At 52.0% G+C, this 17513-nt stretch overlaps 1 protein-coding gene and 1 long non-coding RNA gene across 3 annotated transcripts; one reads left to right on the top strand and one right to left on the bottom strand.

The window, feature by feature from the left end:
• Positions 1-5748: 5748 nt before the first annotated feature.
• Positions 5749-6945, bottom strand: LOC118498101. The gene is made up of 2 exons (XR_004900635.1): positions 6400-6945; positions 5749-5924 (listed from the first exon to the last, which is right to left on the bottom strand). It is a non-coding gene; the product is annotated as an uncharacterized LOC118498101 (long non-coding RNA).
• A 183-nt stretch (positions 6946-7128) lies between these two features.
• HDGF (heparin binding growth factor) lies at positions 7129-16821 on the top strand. 2 transcript variants are annotated; one of them, XM_028502571.2, is made up of 6 exons: positions 7129-7469; positions 13594-13670; positions 13812-13950; positions 14603-14788; positions 15044-15252; positions 16319-16821. In XM_028502571.2, the coding sequence occupies exons 1-6, from the start codon at positions 7383-7385 to the stop codon at positions 16377-16379; spliced, it is 759 nt and encodes a 252-aa protein (XP_028358372.1). In that variant the 5' UTR covers positions 7129-7382; the 3' UTR covers positions 16380-16821. The 2 variants fall into 2 exon arrangements, with proteins under 2 accessions (XP_028358372.1, XP_028358373.1); XM_028502572.2 differs by having other exon boundaries at positions 7203-7469; positions 15463-16821.
• Positions 16822-17513: the final 692 nt, after the last annotated feature.

Genomic DNA, 17513 nt, shown 5'->3' with positions numbered 1-17513 from the left:
CCTGTCTGTAAGTGGCAAGGTTACTTCCAGAACTACTTGTCAGCAAACTCCTGCAAATAATGTTGCTGTGAACAGCCTTTTTCATCTTGTAAATTGGAGAGAAAAAGTGGTGAGAGATCCTCACCCATGAATGAAGTGTGTACAGTATTCACTACAGCATTGCTGGTATTATCGAAAGAAGGGAAACAACCTAAATGTCCCCCATAGGGGACTGGTTAAGTAAATTATGACATAAAAATACTGTAAACTATTACACAACCACTAGAATGAATAGGGTGGATTTCCATGGACAGATATGGAAGAAGCCCCAAGATGTGTTAAGTAAAAGAAAATAAAGTACAGGACAGCCCTGGCTGGCGTAGCTCAGTGGACTGAGCGCGGGCTGGGAACCAAAGTGTCCCAGGTTCGATTCCCAGCCAGGGTACATTCCTGGGTTGCAGGCCATAACCCCCAGCAACCACACATTGATGTTTCTCTCCCTCTCTCTCTCCCTCCCTTCCTCTCTCTCTCTCCCTCCCCCACTTCCCTCTCTAAAAAATAAATAAATAAAAATATTAAAAAAAATAAAATAAAGTGCAGGACAGTGTATATGGGCTGCTCTGATTTGTGTAAAGGAAACAGCTCTGCATTAGCTTGAAATTTATTCAGAGAGAATATCACTGGAAGAATACATACAAAATTGGTAATATTTTTGCCTCTAAGAAGAAAATTGGGGTGGCTTAGGGACAGGGGTAACATGGAGAGATGACTTTTCACTAAATAATCTTCTTTACCTTCTAAATTTTGTATCATATACATGTATTAATTACTTGTACAGAAAAGTTAAATTGAAATTTTTAAACAGCAACCTGGGACTCATGGGGATCTGGAGGTGCTGTGAACCCCTCCTGCCCCATGAAGGCTCAAGTTCTCTGGCCTGAGGCTGAAGAGCCACTGCCTCCACAGGTCTTGGAAGAGCAGAGAAAACAACCCAGGAATACTTCCCTCAGCAGGGCTCACCACTGTCCCCTGGCCTGGCAATTCCAGACTCCTCCACGTCTGTCTCTGTGGCCACTAGATAGAGCTTCTAGAAATCCACCTCTGCTCATGTTTCTCTTTTGCCTAAACCTTTAATGGCTACCACTGCCAACCAATTAAATCTAAACTCTGGGGTGTCCAGCCTGGGCATTAGGTCTTTTTTTAAAGATTTTATTTATTTATTTTTAGAGAGAGGGGAAGGGAAGGAGAAAGAGTGGCAGAGAAACATCAATGTGTGATTGCCTCTTGCACGCTCCTACCAGGGACCTGACCTGCAACCCAGGCATGTGCCCTGACTGGGAATCAAACTAGTGACCTTTTAGTTCACAGGCCAGCACTCAATCCACTGAGCCACACCAGCCAAGGCTTTTTTTTTTTAATTCTTCAGGTGATTCTAATGCACAGATCAAGTGGAAAGCCATTGTCTTACAGCACCACTGTCCAATAGAACTTTCTGTGATCATGGGGATGTTTTCTATCTGTGCTGATACAGTAGCCACTAGCCACTGGAGGCTACCAGACACTTGAAATGTGGCTAGCATGACTGAGGAACTGAATATTTCATTTTAACCAATTAAATGTCATATTTTTTAATTTTTTTAAAGAAAGGGGAAGGGAGGGAGAAAGAGAGAGAGAGAGAGAGAAACATCAAGTAGTTGCCCCTCATACACACCCTGACTGAACCAAACCAAATCCTAGGCCAGTGCCCCGACAGGGAACAGAATGGGCAACCCTTCGATTTGTGATTTGTGGAAGGTTGCCCAACCAACTGAGCCATATGGGTCAGAGCTCTACTCACATTTAAGTAGTCACATATGTTGAGTAGTATGCAGCTTTAGAAAAGGAATCCAGTGATTTTCCCATTTTTAGAAAACAGCCCTGGCTGGTGTGGCTCAGTGGATTGAGCATTGGATTGCAACCCAAAAGATCATAGGTTCAATTCCCAGACAGGGCACATGTTTAGGTTGTGGGCCAAGTCCCCAGTTAAGGGCATGTGAGAGGCAACCTACTGATCTATCTATTGCACACTGATGTTTCTCTCCCTCTTGTTCTCCCTCCCTTCCTCTCTCTAAAAGTAAATAAAACCTTAAAAAAATAACAGAACCCTTTCCCTGGCCTGGCAGCTCAGATGGTTAGAGCATTCTCCTGATATGCCAAGGTTGCAGGTTCAATCTCCAGATCTGGGCACGTGCCTAAATTGTGGGTTCATTCCCTGGTCCAGTGCATATGATAGATCCCTGGTTCAGGCGCCTACGGGAGGCAACCAATCGATGTTTCTCTCTCACATTGATGTTTCTCTCTCTCCCTTCCCCTCTCGCTAGAAGCAATGTCCTCAGGTACTGGCAGGTGTGGCTCAGTGGATTGAACTCCAGTTTGACTCGAATCAGGGCACATGCCTGGGTTGCAGGCCAGGTCCCCAGGAGGGGGCATGTGAGAGGCAACCACACATTGATCTTTTTCTACCCATCTTTCTCCCTCCCTTCCCCTCTCTCTAAAAATAAATAATTTTTTAAAATGTCCTCAGGTGAGGATTTAAAAAAATCAACCAGTGAATGCATAAATAAGTGGAAGAAATAGAATTTTCTCTCCCTAAAACAATAAATAAATAGGCAGAAACTTCATTAATTTTTAAAAAATATTTTATTTATTTATTTTTAGAGAGAGGGGAAAGAAAGGAGAAAGAGAGGGAGAGAAACATCAATGTGTGGTTGCCTCTCACACGCCCCCCACTGGGGGCACAAGTTGGCCCACGACCCAGGCATGTGCCCTGTCTGGGAATCCAACCGGCGACCCTTTGGTTCACAGTCCAGTGCTCAATCCACTGAGCCACACCAGTCAGGGAGAAACTTCATTAATTTTTTTCTGAAGGATAATATAAATAGAGAGTTATAATACAAGCACTTTAAAGAAAAATAGCCAATATTAATAAGCTAATTGCTAATAGCAAACACATAATAGCCAAAAATATCTCCTATTGATATATTACATATATCACATATATTAACTGACTTATCAACATCTCCCTTTACAGATGAGAAAACTGAGGCACAAAAAGGTTGAGGAACTTGGAGCAGGTCACACAGTTGTTAAGGGTGGAGGTGGGAAGCAAACCCAGGTAAGCTCCCAAGCCCATCCCAACCATGCTCACCCACTGTAGCAGTGCCAGGGCCTGGTGCTGGTACCTTAGAGGCTCGCTGCAAAGGAACCCATTTTCTCAAACTAAGTATCACTCAAAACTAATATGACAAATACAATGATAACCAATTTTATCAAACAGTATGTTTCAGGCTCCATTCAAAGCACTTTAAATACATTAGTTCATTCTTCATCACAACCCTTTTTTACAGACATGGAAACTGAAATGCCACATTTTACAGGCATGCCGACTAAGACTCAGGTTCATTAGGGAGCTTTCCTAAAGTGACAGTGTGTGAGTGGTGGAGAAGGTGCTCACACCCTGCCACCTCTGATCCCTAACCCTCTGACGCCTCCTAAAATGCATAAAAGCAGGGCTGCTCTTTTACTTTGGGCACATGGGGGGGGGGGGCAATAGAGACACAGTTTTAAAAACCACTGGTATGAACTCCCCATCTTCCTCTTGTCCGTTTTCCAATGGGGGTAACTGGGGCCAGGGAGTGGTGACGGCAGTAGGACGCTGGGGGCTGGAGCCAAGCCTCTTCTCTCCCTCCTCTCTTTCCTCTCCCTTCACCCCATATCCCTGTCTCTCTCTCTCATTTAAAGGGAGGGAACCGCTATTTCCTTTGATCCTAATGAGTAGGTGAGGTTTTCACATGGGTGATCTTTACCAGTCCATAAGATAGCTATTTGTATTTGTATTTGTATTTGTGTTTTTACAGGGGCAGAAAATTTTGTTTAGAAATCCTAGTTAAACATTGAAATTAAGAACAATCTGACAGTAACCAGAGGGGAGGTGGGAGGGGATAACGGGGGGGGGGAAGGGTTTTCAGGAACTACTACAAAGGATACATGAACAAAACCAAGGGAGGGGGGTGGAAGCAAGGGAGGGAGGTGGGTTTGACTGGAGTGGGAGGGCAGTAGTGGGGAGCAAACACAGACAACTGTAATTGAACAATAAAATAATTTTTTAAAGACTTTATTTATTTATTTTTAGAGAGGGAAGGAAGGGAGAAAGAGAGAGAGAGGGAGAGAAACATTGATGTGCAGTTGCTGGGGGCCGTGGCCTGCAACCCAGGCATGTGCCCTGACTGGGAATCGAACCTGCGACACTTTGGTTTGCAGCCGAGCACAATAAAATAATTTTTAAAAAGAATTAAAAAATCCTAGTTAAGTCTTTGCCAAAAGCAAGATTCAAATCCAACATGCAAGCCCAGGTTGTGGCCACTAGAGCAAACTGCCCTCCTCTAGCACCCTCAGCCCCGCCCCTCTGGCCGCTCAGTCAGACTTCCCGATATGGACTGAAAACGTCCACCTGATCTTCCCTGACCTCGCTCCTCCACAGACCTGCTCCAGAAGCCAACAACCAGATCTGCACCCACAAATCTTCTCTGCTGTGGGGCCCCAAGTCCCCTGACTTCTGTCCTGACCTCCCTCCCACACAAATGTAGACACAAGCACCAGCATTTGCACATTAAAGTCTGCACAGCACTAAGACCTGAATCCCAAGAGATGCAGGCTTATGCCCACCTGCCCCTGTAACTGACCCTCTCTTGGCTGGATTGTTAGGGGCAGCTGTGAGTTGGTTGATGTTATTGTGAGAACTTGGATATTAAATTGCACCCAAGGCCTAGGAGATTACAGCAACAAAGGGAACCCTGGTTGGTTTATTGCAACCAGCATCTGTATGGTGAACTGAGACAGGCCCAAGAGATTTGTTGCAAAAAGAATGTAGAAACCTTGTTGCCACCTCCAAACAGGATTTTATGATGCAACTGAAGTGGACAAATGGATGACTCCTAGCTTTAATGAAATTGGGGTTTGCTAAATTGAAAGTAGTTTTAAAATGTTTGTTGCACTGAACCTGTTCATATTTATAATACTGACCTGGACACCAAAAGGAAACCTACTGTGACACTGGGTATACAGAAATACCTTTATTTTTTTTTAAAAGGCCTTCTTATTTATTTATTTATTTATTTATTTTTTAGAGAGGGAAGGGAGGGAGATAGAGAGAGAGAGAAACATCAATGTGCGGTTGCTGGGGGTTATGGCCTGCAACCCAGGAATGTACCCTGGCTGGGAATCGAACCTGGGACACTTTGGTTCCCAGCCCGTGCTCAATCCACTGAGCTACGCCAGCCAGGAGAAATATCTTTAAAAACTTGTGACAAGAGTCTCTCCTAGCAACAGTATGAACAACAACAAAAATGTTAGCCTGACAGAAACTGGACTGTCACACTGACTGCATTTCAAAGTGGAGTGCACTGCAGAATAAACAGCTGCTGGAATCTGGCTGCTGTGTTGCAACAAGTTTGGATTTGCTATTGAACAAATCTGCAAGTCTGTGGCTGAAGGAATGCCCTCTTCTTTCAACAGGACCTCGCAGAGTGCCCCGCTGTGCCAGCCACCTGAGGCCTGGAGTGCCTATGGACAGGGCCAGAGGGACTCCTGTCACAAGGGGCAATGATACTAAGAAGGCACACTGTCATAAGGCAAAACTCATGAAGTGCACTGCTATGGGAAAGACAACCAACAGACATGAGAGACCATGGGAACTGCAGGCCTCAGCTAACGATACACAGCTATTTCATACCTCTGATGTTGGCAGGGCAGTGATGTTATCCCATCTTCCTGCGGAAACTGAGACTAAGAGCAAAATTCAGGGAGTCATCCAAGTTCTCAGAACTGGGGAACCGCAAGCAGGGTACGATGTGGACCTGGGCCTTTTGGCTACATCCCGCACTTCTTTGCAGAGAAACTACATATGCCTTGAAGTAGAATCAGGGAACGTGTGGGAAGAAAAACACGCACGTTTTACCTATTCAAACCTAGACAATTTTGTTGCAAAAATTTAAGGGTATGGATATGCTATAACATATGATTCAAATTATCTTATTTTTAAAAGACCACAAGTGTCTGAAATTTGGGCAAATCCAAAACCAATACAATGACAACAAATCAAAGACATAATTAAAATAAAGTCTTGTTTGGCTCAGTGGGAAGAGACCTAAGTTCAAGTTTTGGTTCTGTCACCAGATAAGACATAACCTAGGCTAAAACCAGCAAAATCATACTACTTCTTTAAGTCCCTGCTGTAAGTAAGCAACGTTTGTGAAGCCTTCCCAGATTCTCTCCCACTCCCACCCCCCAAGAGAGGTAGTGCCTGGCTCCCTAGTCTTCCGTTTACTGATGGATGATTTGGGACTTCCTGGCTTCCACTAGAATAGGGCTTATTTTCCCCACCTTAGCTAGTCGTAGAGTCCAGTTGTCTTTTGCCAGTAAGTAGCATATAGAATTGAGATCTACCTAATGCACCTGGAACGTGGCCACTTCGTGCCACAACCCCCCTGCTACCTCCTGGCAACCAAACTTAAGCCATTCCTCCCCAACAAAGACCGCCGTGGGGCGCAAATTCCCGATGTTTCCTGGGCCCCCCACAGACTGTAAACACGTGGAGGTCCAGGGCAGACCTCTGCGAGCAGCGGCACTGTGCCCACTCCTTGCCCTGACGCCCAGCTGCTGCCAAGCACGGCGAGCGCCGAGCACACGCTCGTGGATTGGGATGGAGCGGAAGGCAGCAAGACACTCGAGTAGAAGTCGCCTTGACTGAGTGAAGGCCACGGTTGTGAGCGCCCCGCGGGGCCGGGGGAGGGGCGCCAGGCGGTTCAGTCCAGCGGGGCGCCAACTCCTCCCGCCGCGCGGGCACCCACTGACTGTGGGCACACAAAGCCTGCTCGGCGAGTTCGGCGATCGGCTCCGCACGCCTAGGTCGCCGCGCGCCGCCCTACGGCTTCAGGTTGGGTGTCGGGCGGTGGCAGGCCCGGGCGTCCGGAAGCTGCGCGCATCGAACCCCGGCGGGAGGGGGTGCGGAGGGGAAGGAGGAGGAGTGGGGGAGGAGGGAGCAGGAGTGGGGACCCGGAGGGGGGTGGAGGAAGAGGCCTCGCGCTGAGGAGGGAGCAATTGAATTTCAAACACAAACAACTGCAGGAGCGCGCACCCACCGAGCCGGAGCGTCGTCGCCCCGGATCGGCGCCCGCCCCGTCCGTGCGGCGCGCGCGCGCGCGCGGGGAGTCGCCGTGGCCGCGCCGGAGTTTGGGCCGGGGACCGCCATCGAGGCGGGGTCCGCGCGAGGGCCGGAGCGGAGCGGCGCCGCCACCGCCGCACGCGCCAACTTGGGCTCGCGCTTCCCGGCCCGGCGCGGAGCCCGGGGCACCCGGAGCCCAGCCATGTCGCGATCCAACCGGCAGAAGGAGTACAAATGCGGGGACCTGGTGTTCGCCAAGATGAAGGGCTACCCACACTGGCCAGCCCGGGTGAGCAGCGCGGCTAGTCGTTAGATCCCCCTCTGGGCTTGGGTTGCATAACACCGGGAGGGCGCGAGCGCTCCGCCAGGAGGGGTGGGGGCGGGGGGGGTCTGAGCCCTGGACTTTTCCTCCTGCGCCTCTAAGCCCACTTGCCTGTTATATAATGGGGGAGGCGACGGAGTGAGAGCAGCGAACACCTAGCAAGACGGTGTCCGAGTATAGAGGCGTGTGCGCGGCGTGGGGACCCTAGTGCACGGGTCACTTCCCGACTTGGCTCTGCGTGCTCAGTCTGCTCCCAGCCGCCCCCCCCCTCCCTCCGTACTCCCGGCGATTTCCGACCTGCTCCCTGGGTTAGAACGGGCCGTGTGACTCCTCCCACCCCCCAGGCGCCACCGACACCCCCTTTGGGACCCCCTTGAAGACCCCTGGCTTCTTCATTGATTGTTGCCTTTAGCTCAGACTCCTTCCTGGGTTAAATGGTAAAAGGAGGATCTCAGCCTAGAAAGGAATAGATGGAGATGGAGTGCGTCTCTAGAAAACTTTAGTTCAGGGCGTCCGTAAGAGGTGTGAAATTGAGAGGGTCGAGGAATGGTTGGGGACGGCGTAAGAGGGGATCTGCCTTGTTAGGAAATTATCCGCCAGAGCCCTTCTTCACTCCTCAGCCACAAAAATACACCTCCATATGCTGCCAACTAATTTGGGGCTGAGGGTGGCAGGGCCCTGTAGGACAGTGAAGTCCACCCCATACTGCCTCTTCGTGGTTGCTTCTTTCCACTCCCCGTCGCGTCCCCCCCCCCCCCCCCCCCTCACCCACATGTGAGCCTCTAGCTCCAGAAAGGCCCAGTCTGCCATGTGGTGGATCAGCCCGCCAATATGAGGGCTCCTCCCCACTTCCAGCACCTGTCCAGGTGGGAGGGTGGGGCTCAAAAGTCCTTCTTGATATGCGTGTTGTCAGGTGTCCCTGTACTGAGACAAGGTGGAAGTAAGGCGGGAGGGAGGAAGCCAGAGGGTGCTGGAGGAGTTTGGGGGTGTCACAGGGGGCAGTGTCTCTGGCAGCTTATTTCAAAGTTGGTGTAGGGAGGCCTTGGTATTAGGTACAGGTGCCTAGAATGTAGAACTAGTGCAAAGTGAAATTCAAAGGAAGAGAAGGGAAGGGCATCTTCAGGCCCAGGGGGCCAAGTGCAGAATTGTCTTAAGGCTGTTCTCTTGACTTTAGTCTGGGTCTCTTCATCTGGCCCAGGTTCTGCTCTGAGATTAAGAAGTTACCTCAGGATCCTCTTCAGGGTGTCAGGCCAACTTTGGGGTCACTCTGAGAAAACCCAGAAGACCCTCACAATGTACCCTCTCCTGAGAAATGTGCCTTATCCCATATGCCTTGAGCTCCTTGTTTACTGAAACTTTGGGATACCTGGCCTCTAGAACGGGGGTGAAATACAAAGAGAAGCAGGACTCCCCACTTCCAGGGCCTACTAGAGGACTGGGGAGGCAGTGTGAAGCAGCAACCGCAGAAGCCTTGTGTGCGCGTGTGTACACGCATGTATTTTACCTTGCACCTTTGATCCAGCCGGCTTCTTGGCCTAGATGCCAAGGCCCTGGTGGGCAGGGCAAGCACTGAATCCAGGTCTTCACCACTCCTGCCTCCTGGGGTGGGACAAAGTCCAGAGACTGGGCTAAGGTTTGGGGGTGGGGGTTGCAGCTGGCATGTGGGTTACAGGGAATCCCTACCGAATCAGGGTAGAGAAAGGATTGAGGGAGACCCGGATGGGTCCACATTGACCCTGTGAGGAAGACTCAGGTTTCTGGTGGCCTCTGGAGTGAGGGCAGTATCTTGGGACCGGGATGCCATCTACTCTGTCTCTTCCCACTGGCCCACACGGGCAGGGGGTGGGCTGGGGAGGCAGAGGCTCTTCCTTTGTTGATGCCTGGACGTTTTAGATAAAGTTAGGGCTGGGGGAAGGCAATCAGATGGGACCCCAAAGCTGGGGCCCCACCCTCTGCCTGTGCTCTGGCTCTTGACTGTTAAAGCTGGGGGGGGAGGGGGGAGTGCTATATCCAAGGCTGTTTTCTCTGCCAGGCATCTCCCTTAAATGCCAAAAGGACAAATCGAGGCCCCTCACCATCCACTGTATGTAGTGTTAGTCCCTAGAGTGGCAAAGTCTGAAAGGGCCTGGCCCCTTCAGAGGTGGAGGAGGAGTAGGGGACCACCCCTCTGTTGTGCTGAAGGCCACTTCGTAGACTTTTCCTTCCAAAGCCCCTGCTTCTGGGTAGCATGGCTGATTCTGGGTGAGACTAGAACAGCCCAGTGCTGAGAGAGTCTAGCCAGAGGAGCCACGTGGTAGGCAAAACTTGCCTGGAAGGATGGTGTGACTCCATCTTGACCTTCTCCTTTCCCTCTCCCTCCTGCCTGACTTCCTGGGGGATCTCCAAGCACTTAACAATTAACCTCCGAGACTGAGGGATTCTCCCCGCCCCTCCCCAGGTTCCTTCCTCCTTTCTCCCTTCCTGTTTCTCAGTCCCAGAAAACCTGAACAGCCAGAGAACCTCACCCCTCTTTCTCCCTCTGCCCCTCCCCCACACCCAGGCGCCACCTTCTCTTTTCTTCAGCCTCTCTGGTTAGCCTCTCTGGTTTGCCACACTTTCCCAGCCCCAGCTGCCTCCTGCCCCAGATTTTCTGGTTCCTGGGTCAGGTGGGGCCTTGGCCCTGGGTGTGGTGGTCAGGAACCTGGCCTTGTGGTCTTGGCCTTCCCTGCTGCCTTCCTCCCAAACTGGGCAGGCCACCCTAGACTTGGATTTGGTTTGAGGCTGGGGGTGAGGTCTTCAGTCCTCACCTGGGAACTTGAGAGCCCCCTTCAGACGTCCGGGTGCCCGTGGGCTCTGGGCAGACTGACTTTCATACGCTCAGACCTGTGTGATGGAGTTAGGCAAATGCAGAGGGAGGGGTGGGAGTGGGTGGGCCTGGCCTGGGAGAAGTAACTTGCTTGGATTCCTGGAATGGCAGAGAAATAGCAGAGCCCCTCCTCTCCTGTTGGGCCAGTGGAGGGGGTACAGTGGGGTCTCCAGCATTCATCTGGTCCCACCCTGACCCACTTAGCCTTGACTCTCTTTACCGAGTCACAGGCTGGATATAAAGACACCACCTGGGAGACATATGTCTGTATTGTGGGTACAGGCCTCCCCAGAGAATGCGTATCATCTTTCCAAATGTAAGGAAAGACATTTCCTTTCTAGCTTGAAGGATGGAGGGTCCACTACAGAAGGGATTTCTCTCCTGGGAGGTGGAGTGAGGCACTGGAAATTCCATGGAGTGAAAGGAGCACACCTCCTGGTCCCTTCCCCAAAAGTGCCTCCACACAGGGTGAGGGTGGCCGTGGAGGGGGAGGTGACACTTATGGGAAAGGTCTGCCTATCTGCCCAGGCCTGGCCTCTTCTCTAGACCCACCCCTTACTTGGCTAGAGGCCAGCAGCAGGGCTGGTATATCTGGTGTGTCTCATTCTATTTTTAATTCCCACCCATTCTTTTGTTTCTCTCCCGCCCCTGAGGCTGGGCAGCTGGTTGTCTCCTGGGTCCTGTCACACCGGTCAGCTCGCTCTCTTTCTCTCCAAGTTTGCTTTCCACGGGAAAGAGACCGGTGATCAGGACAGCTGCTTCACTATGGCTGTGCTCCCTGAGAGAACTTCACTCATCTCACCCCTCTCCTGGGCCTGCTTCTCCTCTTTCATCACACATTTCCTATGAGCATGTTCCTGCCCTGGCCCAGGTGTGGGCACTGAAAACTCAGGGTTCCAAGTTTGCTGCTGCTGCACTCTTAGCTGGAGAACCTTAGATCCCACCCCTGCCCTGTTCCTGGTGCAGAGATCCACCAGGGAAGGGGTTTGCTATTACTGTGCTGTGCTAGTCTCCTGGGATCTCTAAGCCCTGAAGGCTCTCATTTTGTTTTTTGCTTCTCCCTCTGAGAAGAGGGTGGGGAGCTAGCTGGTAACTGGACCCAGGTGTCCTGGCCAAGGACAGGCTCCTCCTCCTCCGCCCCCACGTCAGGTCCCGCTTCCTCAGAAAGGGCTTAGGCCCTCCAGCCTTAGCTGTGGTTTTAAGCATAACCCAGGATCCAGGTGCCAGAGTCTAGGCTTGGGGGTGGGGTGTGTTTTAGTGTCCCCTCCTCCCCAATCTGGAGAGAAGGCCTGGGGGGAGGGGTGGTCACATTCCTGAATGCTGAGTGGCCCCGGGGGCGGGGTTGGGTTGTCATAGCGATGGAGCTCATGTGTTGGGGGGGCGGGGGACAGTGTGCTTTTCCACCCCCTGCATTCACACCCCAGCGTCTCCTGGTCATAGGGAGGGCCCAGTTGGTGCCCGGCCTTCCTGGGGGGATGGGCTGAACCTCTGTCCCTAGAGGCCACAGGGCAAGTGGGGGAGGTGCCCAGGAGCGTGAAGATTCCGTGTCTGGAGCAAGATGCCCCTAAAATTCGTGCCCCAGGCTTCACCGCCTCTCCTGGGTGTATCTTAGCTCATTTCCATCGTCCCAGGTTACATGTCTCCCCTGACCACCAGTCAGGTACTCTGTTACAGTCTTGCTGGGTTAATCACGGTCTTAGCCAGTCTCTTTCCTATCTGCGCCTGGGGCCCCAGTCAACATGGCCACCTGGCCTCTGTCCGGAGGGAAGCTGGGCTGCTGGAGCTGCTGCAAGTGCTTCTGGGAGTTGTAGTTTCCCCTCGGTTCAGCTTGGCCTGGGTTTCCTGGGCCTCGTGTGAGAGGCTGGCTGGGCCGTTGCCTCTCTCCATTTCCCTGACCTCAGACCTCTTTCACCTTCACCACCAGGTTGCTCTAGTACCCAGGACATGAGGGGCAGGGGACTGACTGACCAAGTCAGGAGATCTGTCTCCAAGGCCTGGGCCTTACTAACTTGCCCTGTTATTTTGGGCGAATCACCTTTTCTGCCTTCAGTTTTTTCATTTGTAAAGTGAGAGAGTTTGACTACATTAAGTGTCTTTTGAAGTGTTCTCCAGGATCCTTTTGGGGCTGCTACTGAGGCAGGGGAGGGGGAACAGGCAGCCCCTTTGCCTCACCCCTGCACTACAACTAGAGCTGTCTGATTTTATCTGTTTCAGAAACTGGTTCAGCAGTCCTTTGTGCGTCTGCTGTGTGCTAGGCACTGTGTTGGGGATGAAAACGGACCTGCTTTCTGATTTCAGGGCAGGTAGAGTCCACATAGACATTAGTCAGATGATAATATGAAAAACTATATGATTGGAATTAGGGGAAGCACTGTGAAGGAGAGACGCTAGGACAGATTCGTCTGGGGATCCGACCAGGCTAGGAGAGATGGGTGGCTTTCTGGGGGAAGTGGTGATAGGGCTGAGGTTGGAGGGCCTGTCGGGAGTTAGTGTGTATGGGAGGCTGCAGGGTCAGTCTGAATGGGGCAGCAGGCAGAGGGGCTGCCCACTGGGAGAGGAGAGAACACCGAGCACAGATGTGGGGCGCACTCTGAGCCAGGTTCCATTCCCGTAGTCCTCACATTCCTGTGGTTTAAGTACTACGACTGTATTTTACAGATGAGGAAACAGGCAGAAAGGTTCTTCTGTAAGTTGCCCAGTGTCATACACATACTGGTGGCAGCATTGGGATTCAGACCTTGACGTTCGGGAGAAGAGGTGAACTAACAGGTGGGCCCTAGATTCATGAAAGGCCATCGAAAGATTTCCAGCAGGGGTAGGAAATGCTCATTGGGATCAATACTTTGAAAGGCCCACTCTGGTTGCATTGGGGAGAATGGGTTGCAGTGAGGCACGAATGGAGACTGAAAGAAGAGATAGATGCTGTAGTTTTAGTCCAGGCAGGAGGTGGCAGTAGTTGAACCACGGTGATAGCAAAGACACAGCTTATGGACAGGACCTGGGCATGTTGAGGGCAGAATGGATGCTGTTTCATTTGTAAAGGAGACAGGGGTGGCCCTGGGGCATCCACTGGGCTATCATGTTTGACTTTGAATGAAGTTCCACTGCCGAGAATGATTCTAAAACCATCTGGGTGATCTGCTGGGTCCCTCTCCATCCTTTACACAAATGTGCCTTACAGGTCAGCCCTGCAGCCCCAAATCCACAACCTCCAGCTCAAACTCCCTTTCCTCATCTTACTTGCAGATTGACGAGATGCCTGAGGCTGCAGTGAAATCAACAGCCAACAAATATCAAGTGTTTTTTTTCGGGACCCATGAGACGTGAGTGAGGGGGCAGAGGTGGGGAGAGCTGTGGGTGGTCCACATTGGGGAAACGGGTGGTCATGGTGCCCCTTCCCTGTTGGGCTGTGCAGCTCAGAGGCAGCGAGGGGCTCGAGAGCACAGTCTCCCATCTCTCACCAGGGCATTCCTGGGCCCCAAAGACCTCTTCCCTTACGAGGAGTCCAAGGAGAAGTTTGGCAAGCCCAACAAGAGGAAAGGGTTCAGCGAGGGGCTGTGGGAGATCGAGAACAACCCTACTGTCAAGGCTTCTGGCTACCAGGTGAGCTGCCAGCTGCCCAGGAAGCCCCCTGGAGAGCAGGTGTGGACATAGGCTCTGACATCCCGGACCCACACTTGATGCTTAATCTTCTGGAACGGGTCTGAGAAACACTCGGGCTTTCAGAGTAGGAGCACATAGGGTGGAGGGGCGGGGGAAGGCTGCTGGCGAGGGGATGGGGTTGCAGGTATGAGGTGTAGTTGTGGTGAGGCATGGGGGGACAAAAACAGGATGAAGGCGGTAAGTGGGGAGGCCTTTGTTGGTCCCAGCAAGAATGTAGGACTTGGCCTTAACTCTTCCACAAAGGCTTCCTGGAGGAGGTGCTCGTGAGCCGGGCAGGATGAGGCGGGAGGGTGGGGGGCGGGGGTTGGCGGGGAAAGGGTCCCAGCTCCCTTTGGGAGAAGTTGACCCGAGGTTTTGCCTCCTGCTCCAGCCCTCCCCCCTCCTGCACAGAGCCCTGCCTGCCCGGCCAGTGGGTTTACCCCGGGGCTAATCCGACAGAGGTGGGTCTCAAATCACTTGTGAGACTGGGCACCTGGGTGGGGGTGGGGGAGAGGTGGGAGAAGGAAGGAGTGAGTGGCCGAGGGAGGGGTCTGGGGAGGGGGCCAGCATGGCAGCCACTGGTGCCACTCAGCCTTTGCTGTCACTGCCACAGTCCTCTCAGAAAAAGAGCTGCGTGGAGGAGCCAGAGCCGGAGCCTGAAGCTACAGAGGGTGATGGTGACAAGAAGGGCAATGCTGAGGGTAGCAGTGATGAGGAAGGGAAGCTGGTCATTGACGAGCCTGCCAAGGAGAAAAATGAAAAGGGGGCGCTGAAGAGGAGAGCAGGGGACCTGCTGGAGGTAATCCCCCCACCCCACCCCCCCACTCCCTGCCTAGGAGCCAGGTTCCTAGTCTGAGATACAGACCTAGTCCCTGGTCTTAGGGAGCTGCTTGCTGAAAAGATGGGATACAAAGATATTTCAGCCAGCAGAAGCATGGGGAGGGACTAGGGATACCCAGGCAGGAGCCTCTGGGGAAAGGAGGGGTAGGCACAGGCTGGTGGCTGCTATCCTTCCTCTCTAGCCTCAGCCCTCGTCTCTGCCATTCCTGCCTAGGACTCCCCAAAACGTCCCAAGGAGGCAGAAGACCCTGAAGCGGAGGATAAGGAGGTGGCTGTCTTGGAGGGTGAGCATCCCCTTCCTGTGGAGGTAGAGAAGAACAGTACTCCCTCTGAGCCTAGCTCTGGCCGGGGGCCTCCTCCAGAAGAAGAGGAAGAGGCTGCCAAGGAAGATGCTGAGGTCCTAGGCATCAGAGATCATGAGAGGTGAGTGAGCCCCTGCCCTGGCAGCACTGCCAGGAGGGCCCAGCCGCCTATGGAGAGGAGGAGGTGGAGGGCCTGCAGCTATCAGCCTCTTGATCAAGAGGCAGGAGTTGGGAGGCCGGGTGGGCTTTCCCAGGAGATTGGCACTGACTGGGGCAAGGGCAGGCCAAGGTCTCATCATTAACCCTTCTCCCCTCCAACCCTCCCCCGCAGCCTGTAGCCACCAATGTTTCAAGAGGAGCCCCTGCCCCGTTCCTGCTGCTGTCTGGGTGCTATTGGGGAAACTGGCCATGGCCTGCAAACTGGGAACCCCTTTCCCACCCCAACCTGCTCTCCTCTTCCACTCACTCTCCCTCCCCAAGCCCAGGCCCTGGGGATTGACTTGGATGTGGCAAGCTACCTGGCCCTTACCTCCGTGTCACTTTCACGTCTCCACACCCTGTGATCTGAGTCAGGGCTATGTCTTCTGCTCCATGGTATGAGATGAGGCCTTTTGTCCCTCCCTGCCTGGAGCTGTCTCCTAGGATTCCTGGTGGGGCCCGGGCGAGCTGTTTCCACCTCCTGACACCCCTTGGCCCCTTCCCTAGGCATTGTGGACCTCTGGATTGGTTGGGATCAGAATTAGGTATAGAAAGGATGGAGGATAAATAGCAAGGGTGGGCTTCTGGGGTCTGAGAGGAGCAGTCCTCAAAGTAGGGTGGGGAGGTGGTCAGGAGATGGCATCTTCTTGAGCTCCTGTGCCTTTTTCCCACACTTACTATCCCAGCTTCCTAGAATCAGGGAAAATGGGACAGTTTGTGTGGGAGGGACTCCCTTGCATAGATTCTTGATGATTAACGACACCGATTCTTCTCTTTGCTAATCCCAGGAGTTCTAGGAGTTGTAGTTAATTCATCAAAAGACTTTGAGGCTTCCCAGTTGTTTGGGTCAAGGACCTGAGATCTGAAGTGTTGACTTCACCCCGCCTGGATGGGGGTGTTGAGGAGTAGTCGTCCCCACTTTTAGATCTTGGGCCAGAGATGGGATGCCCTGGGGAGATCCCTAGCTGCCCTTTTCCCTCTCCCCACAGTGCTCAAGGCCAGCCTGCAGCCACATGTCGCCCAGACATATGGAGAAGACACATTTTTTAGGAAATGTTTTTAATAAAAGAAAATTTTAAAAAAATTTTGAAGACCCCTTATCCCTTTGTGTGCCCCCCACACTGCTCCTTTCTTCCCCACTTTTGCCCTCATTTCTGAGGTACACTGGGAGCCTCCCCCTCTGGGCTTGATGATTTTCCTTTTGTAGCTGGGGCTTTGGTGTTCCTTCTGGTGTCATTTCCCATCCACATACTCCCACCTCGTCCCCTCAGTGTTGTCACCAGATCCGATTTGTAGCCCGCTGAGTGGACAGGGAAATGAATACCCTTTCCCAATCTCTTTCTAGTGGTCTGGATGCCTCTTCCATCTCGTGTCTGTTTCACCCTTGTCCCTCTCCCTAGGGCTCTGATGAAAAATTGCTGACTGTAGAAGTTTAGCTCCGAGAACCATAGGCAATTTCAGTTCTAGGAAAATAAACCTGTTGATTACTACATTGGATTCTGACTGATTCTTTAGGGGGGAGGTGTACTGGAGAAGGGGAGAAGGGAAGGGGAATACAGATGATTTCTAAGTTAACTTCAGATTGTGGTGGGGGGTGACAGCTTTTCCATTCTCAAGCTGTTTGAAGTAACCAAAATTCTACATGAGGGCAGTCACAGAATAAACCACACCGTTTCTTTCTGCTTCTCTTGCACAGCCACTGTTTAACACAGACTCCCCCAATAAGCACCCGGGAATGTTTTAAAAAAAAAAAGTTTGCACAAGAAGTAGGGTATAAGAAGGTGTCAATATCAACCAAAGCCCACAATGGCCATGGAAGTAGGGGTGTTTGGGCTGGTTGTAGAAGCAACTGACACCCAAAGGTCAGAGCTAGGTATACCTGGTGCCCTTAACTGGTGATTAGAGGGGAAGAGGTCGATAGGGTGAAGTCTTCCCAGCAGTCTCAAATAGCTGAATTAGGTCATATGAGGTTCCTTCCAGATATGACACTTTGTGACTGGATCATTGACTGTCATTGGAAGGGTCCACGTTTCGTTCCTTCCTTCAGAACAACTATAGCTGTTTTTTAATCTCTTCTGATCCCCTCCAACAGAGAAGGGCGCGTGGGGGCGTCTATTGTCTGTACCTTTGCCCGGAAAGGGTAGCCCTCTATTTCGAATTACAAGCCACTATCTCCTAGAAAAT

Source organism: Phyllostomus discolor, chromosome 14 (assembly GCF_004126475.2).
Source record: "Phyllostomus discolor isolate MPI-MPIP mPhyDis1 chromosome 14, mPhyDis1.pri.v3, whole genome shotgun sequence".
Lineage (NCBI taxonomy): Eukaryota > Metazoa > Chordata > Mammalia > Chiroptera > Phyllostomidae > Phyllostomus > Phyllostomus discolor.
The sequence above is the reverse complement of the archived record's forward strand: the minus strand, read 5'-3'. Positions and strand labels throughout refer to the sequence as shown.

Coding starts and splice junctions, on each gene's coding strand:
- HDGF (XM_028502571.2), top strand. CDS start 7,383: ATGTCGCGATCCAACCGGCAGAAGGAGTACAAATGCGGGGACCTGGTG. Junction 13,671..13,811: donor TTTTTCGGGACCCATGAGAC/GTGAGTGAGGGG, acceptor ATCTCTCACCAG/GGCATTCCTGGGCCCCAAAG. Junction 14,789..15,043: donor GAGCAGGGGACCTGCTGGAG/GTAATCCCCCCA, acceptor ATTCCTGCCTAG/GACTCCCCAAAACGTCCCAA.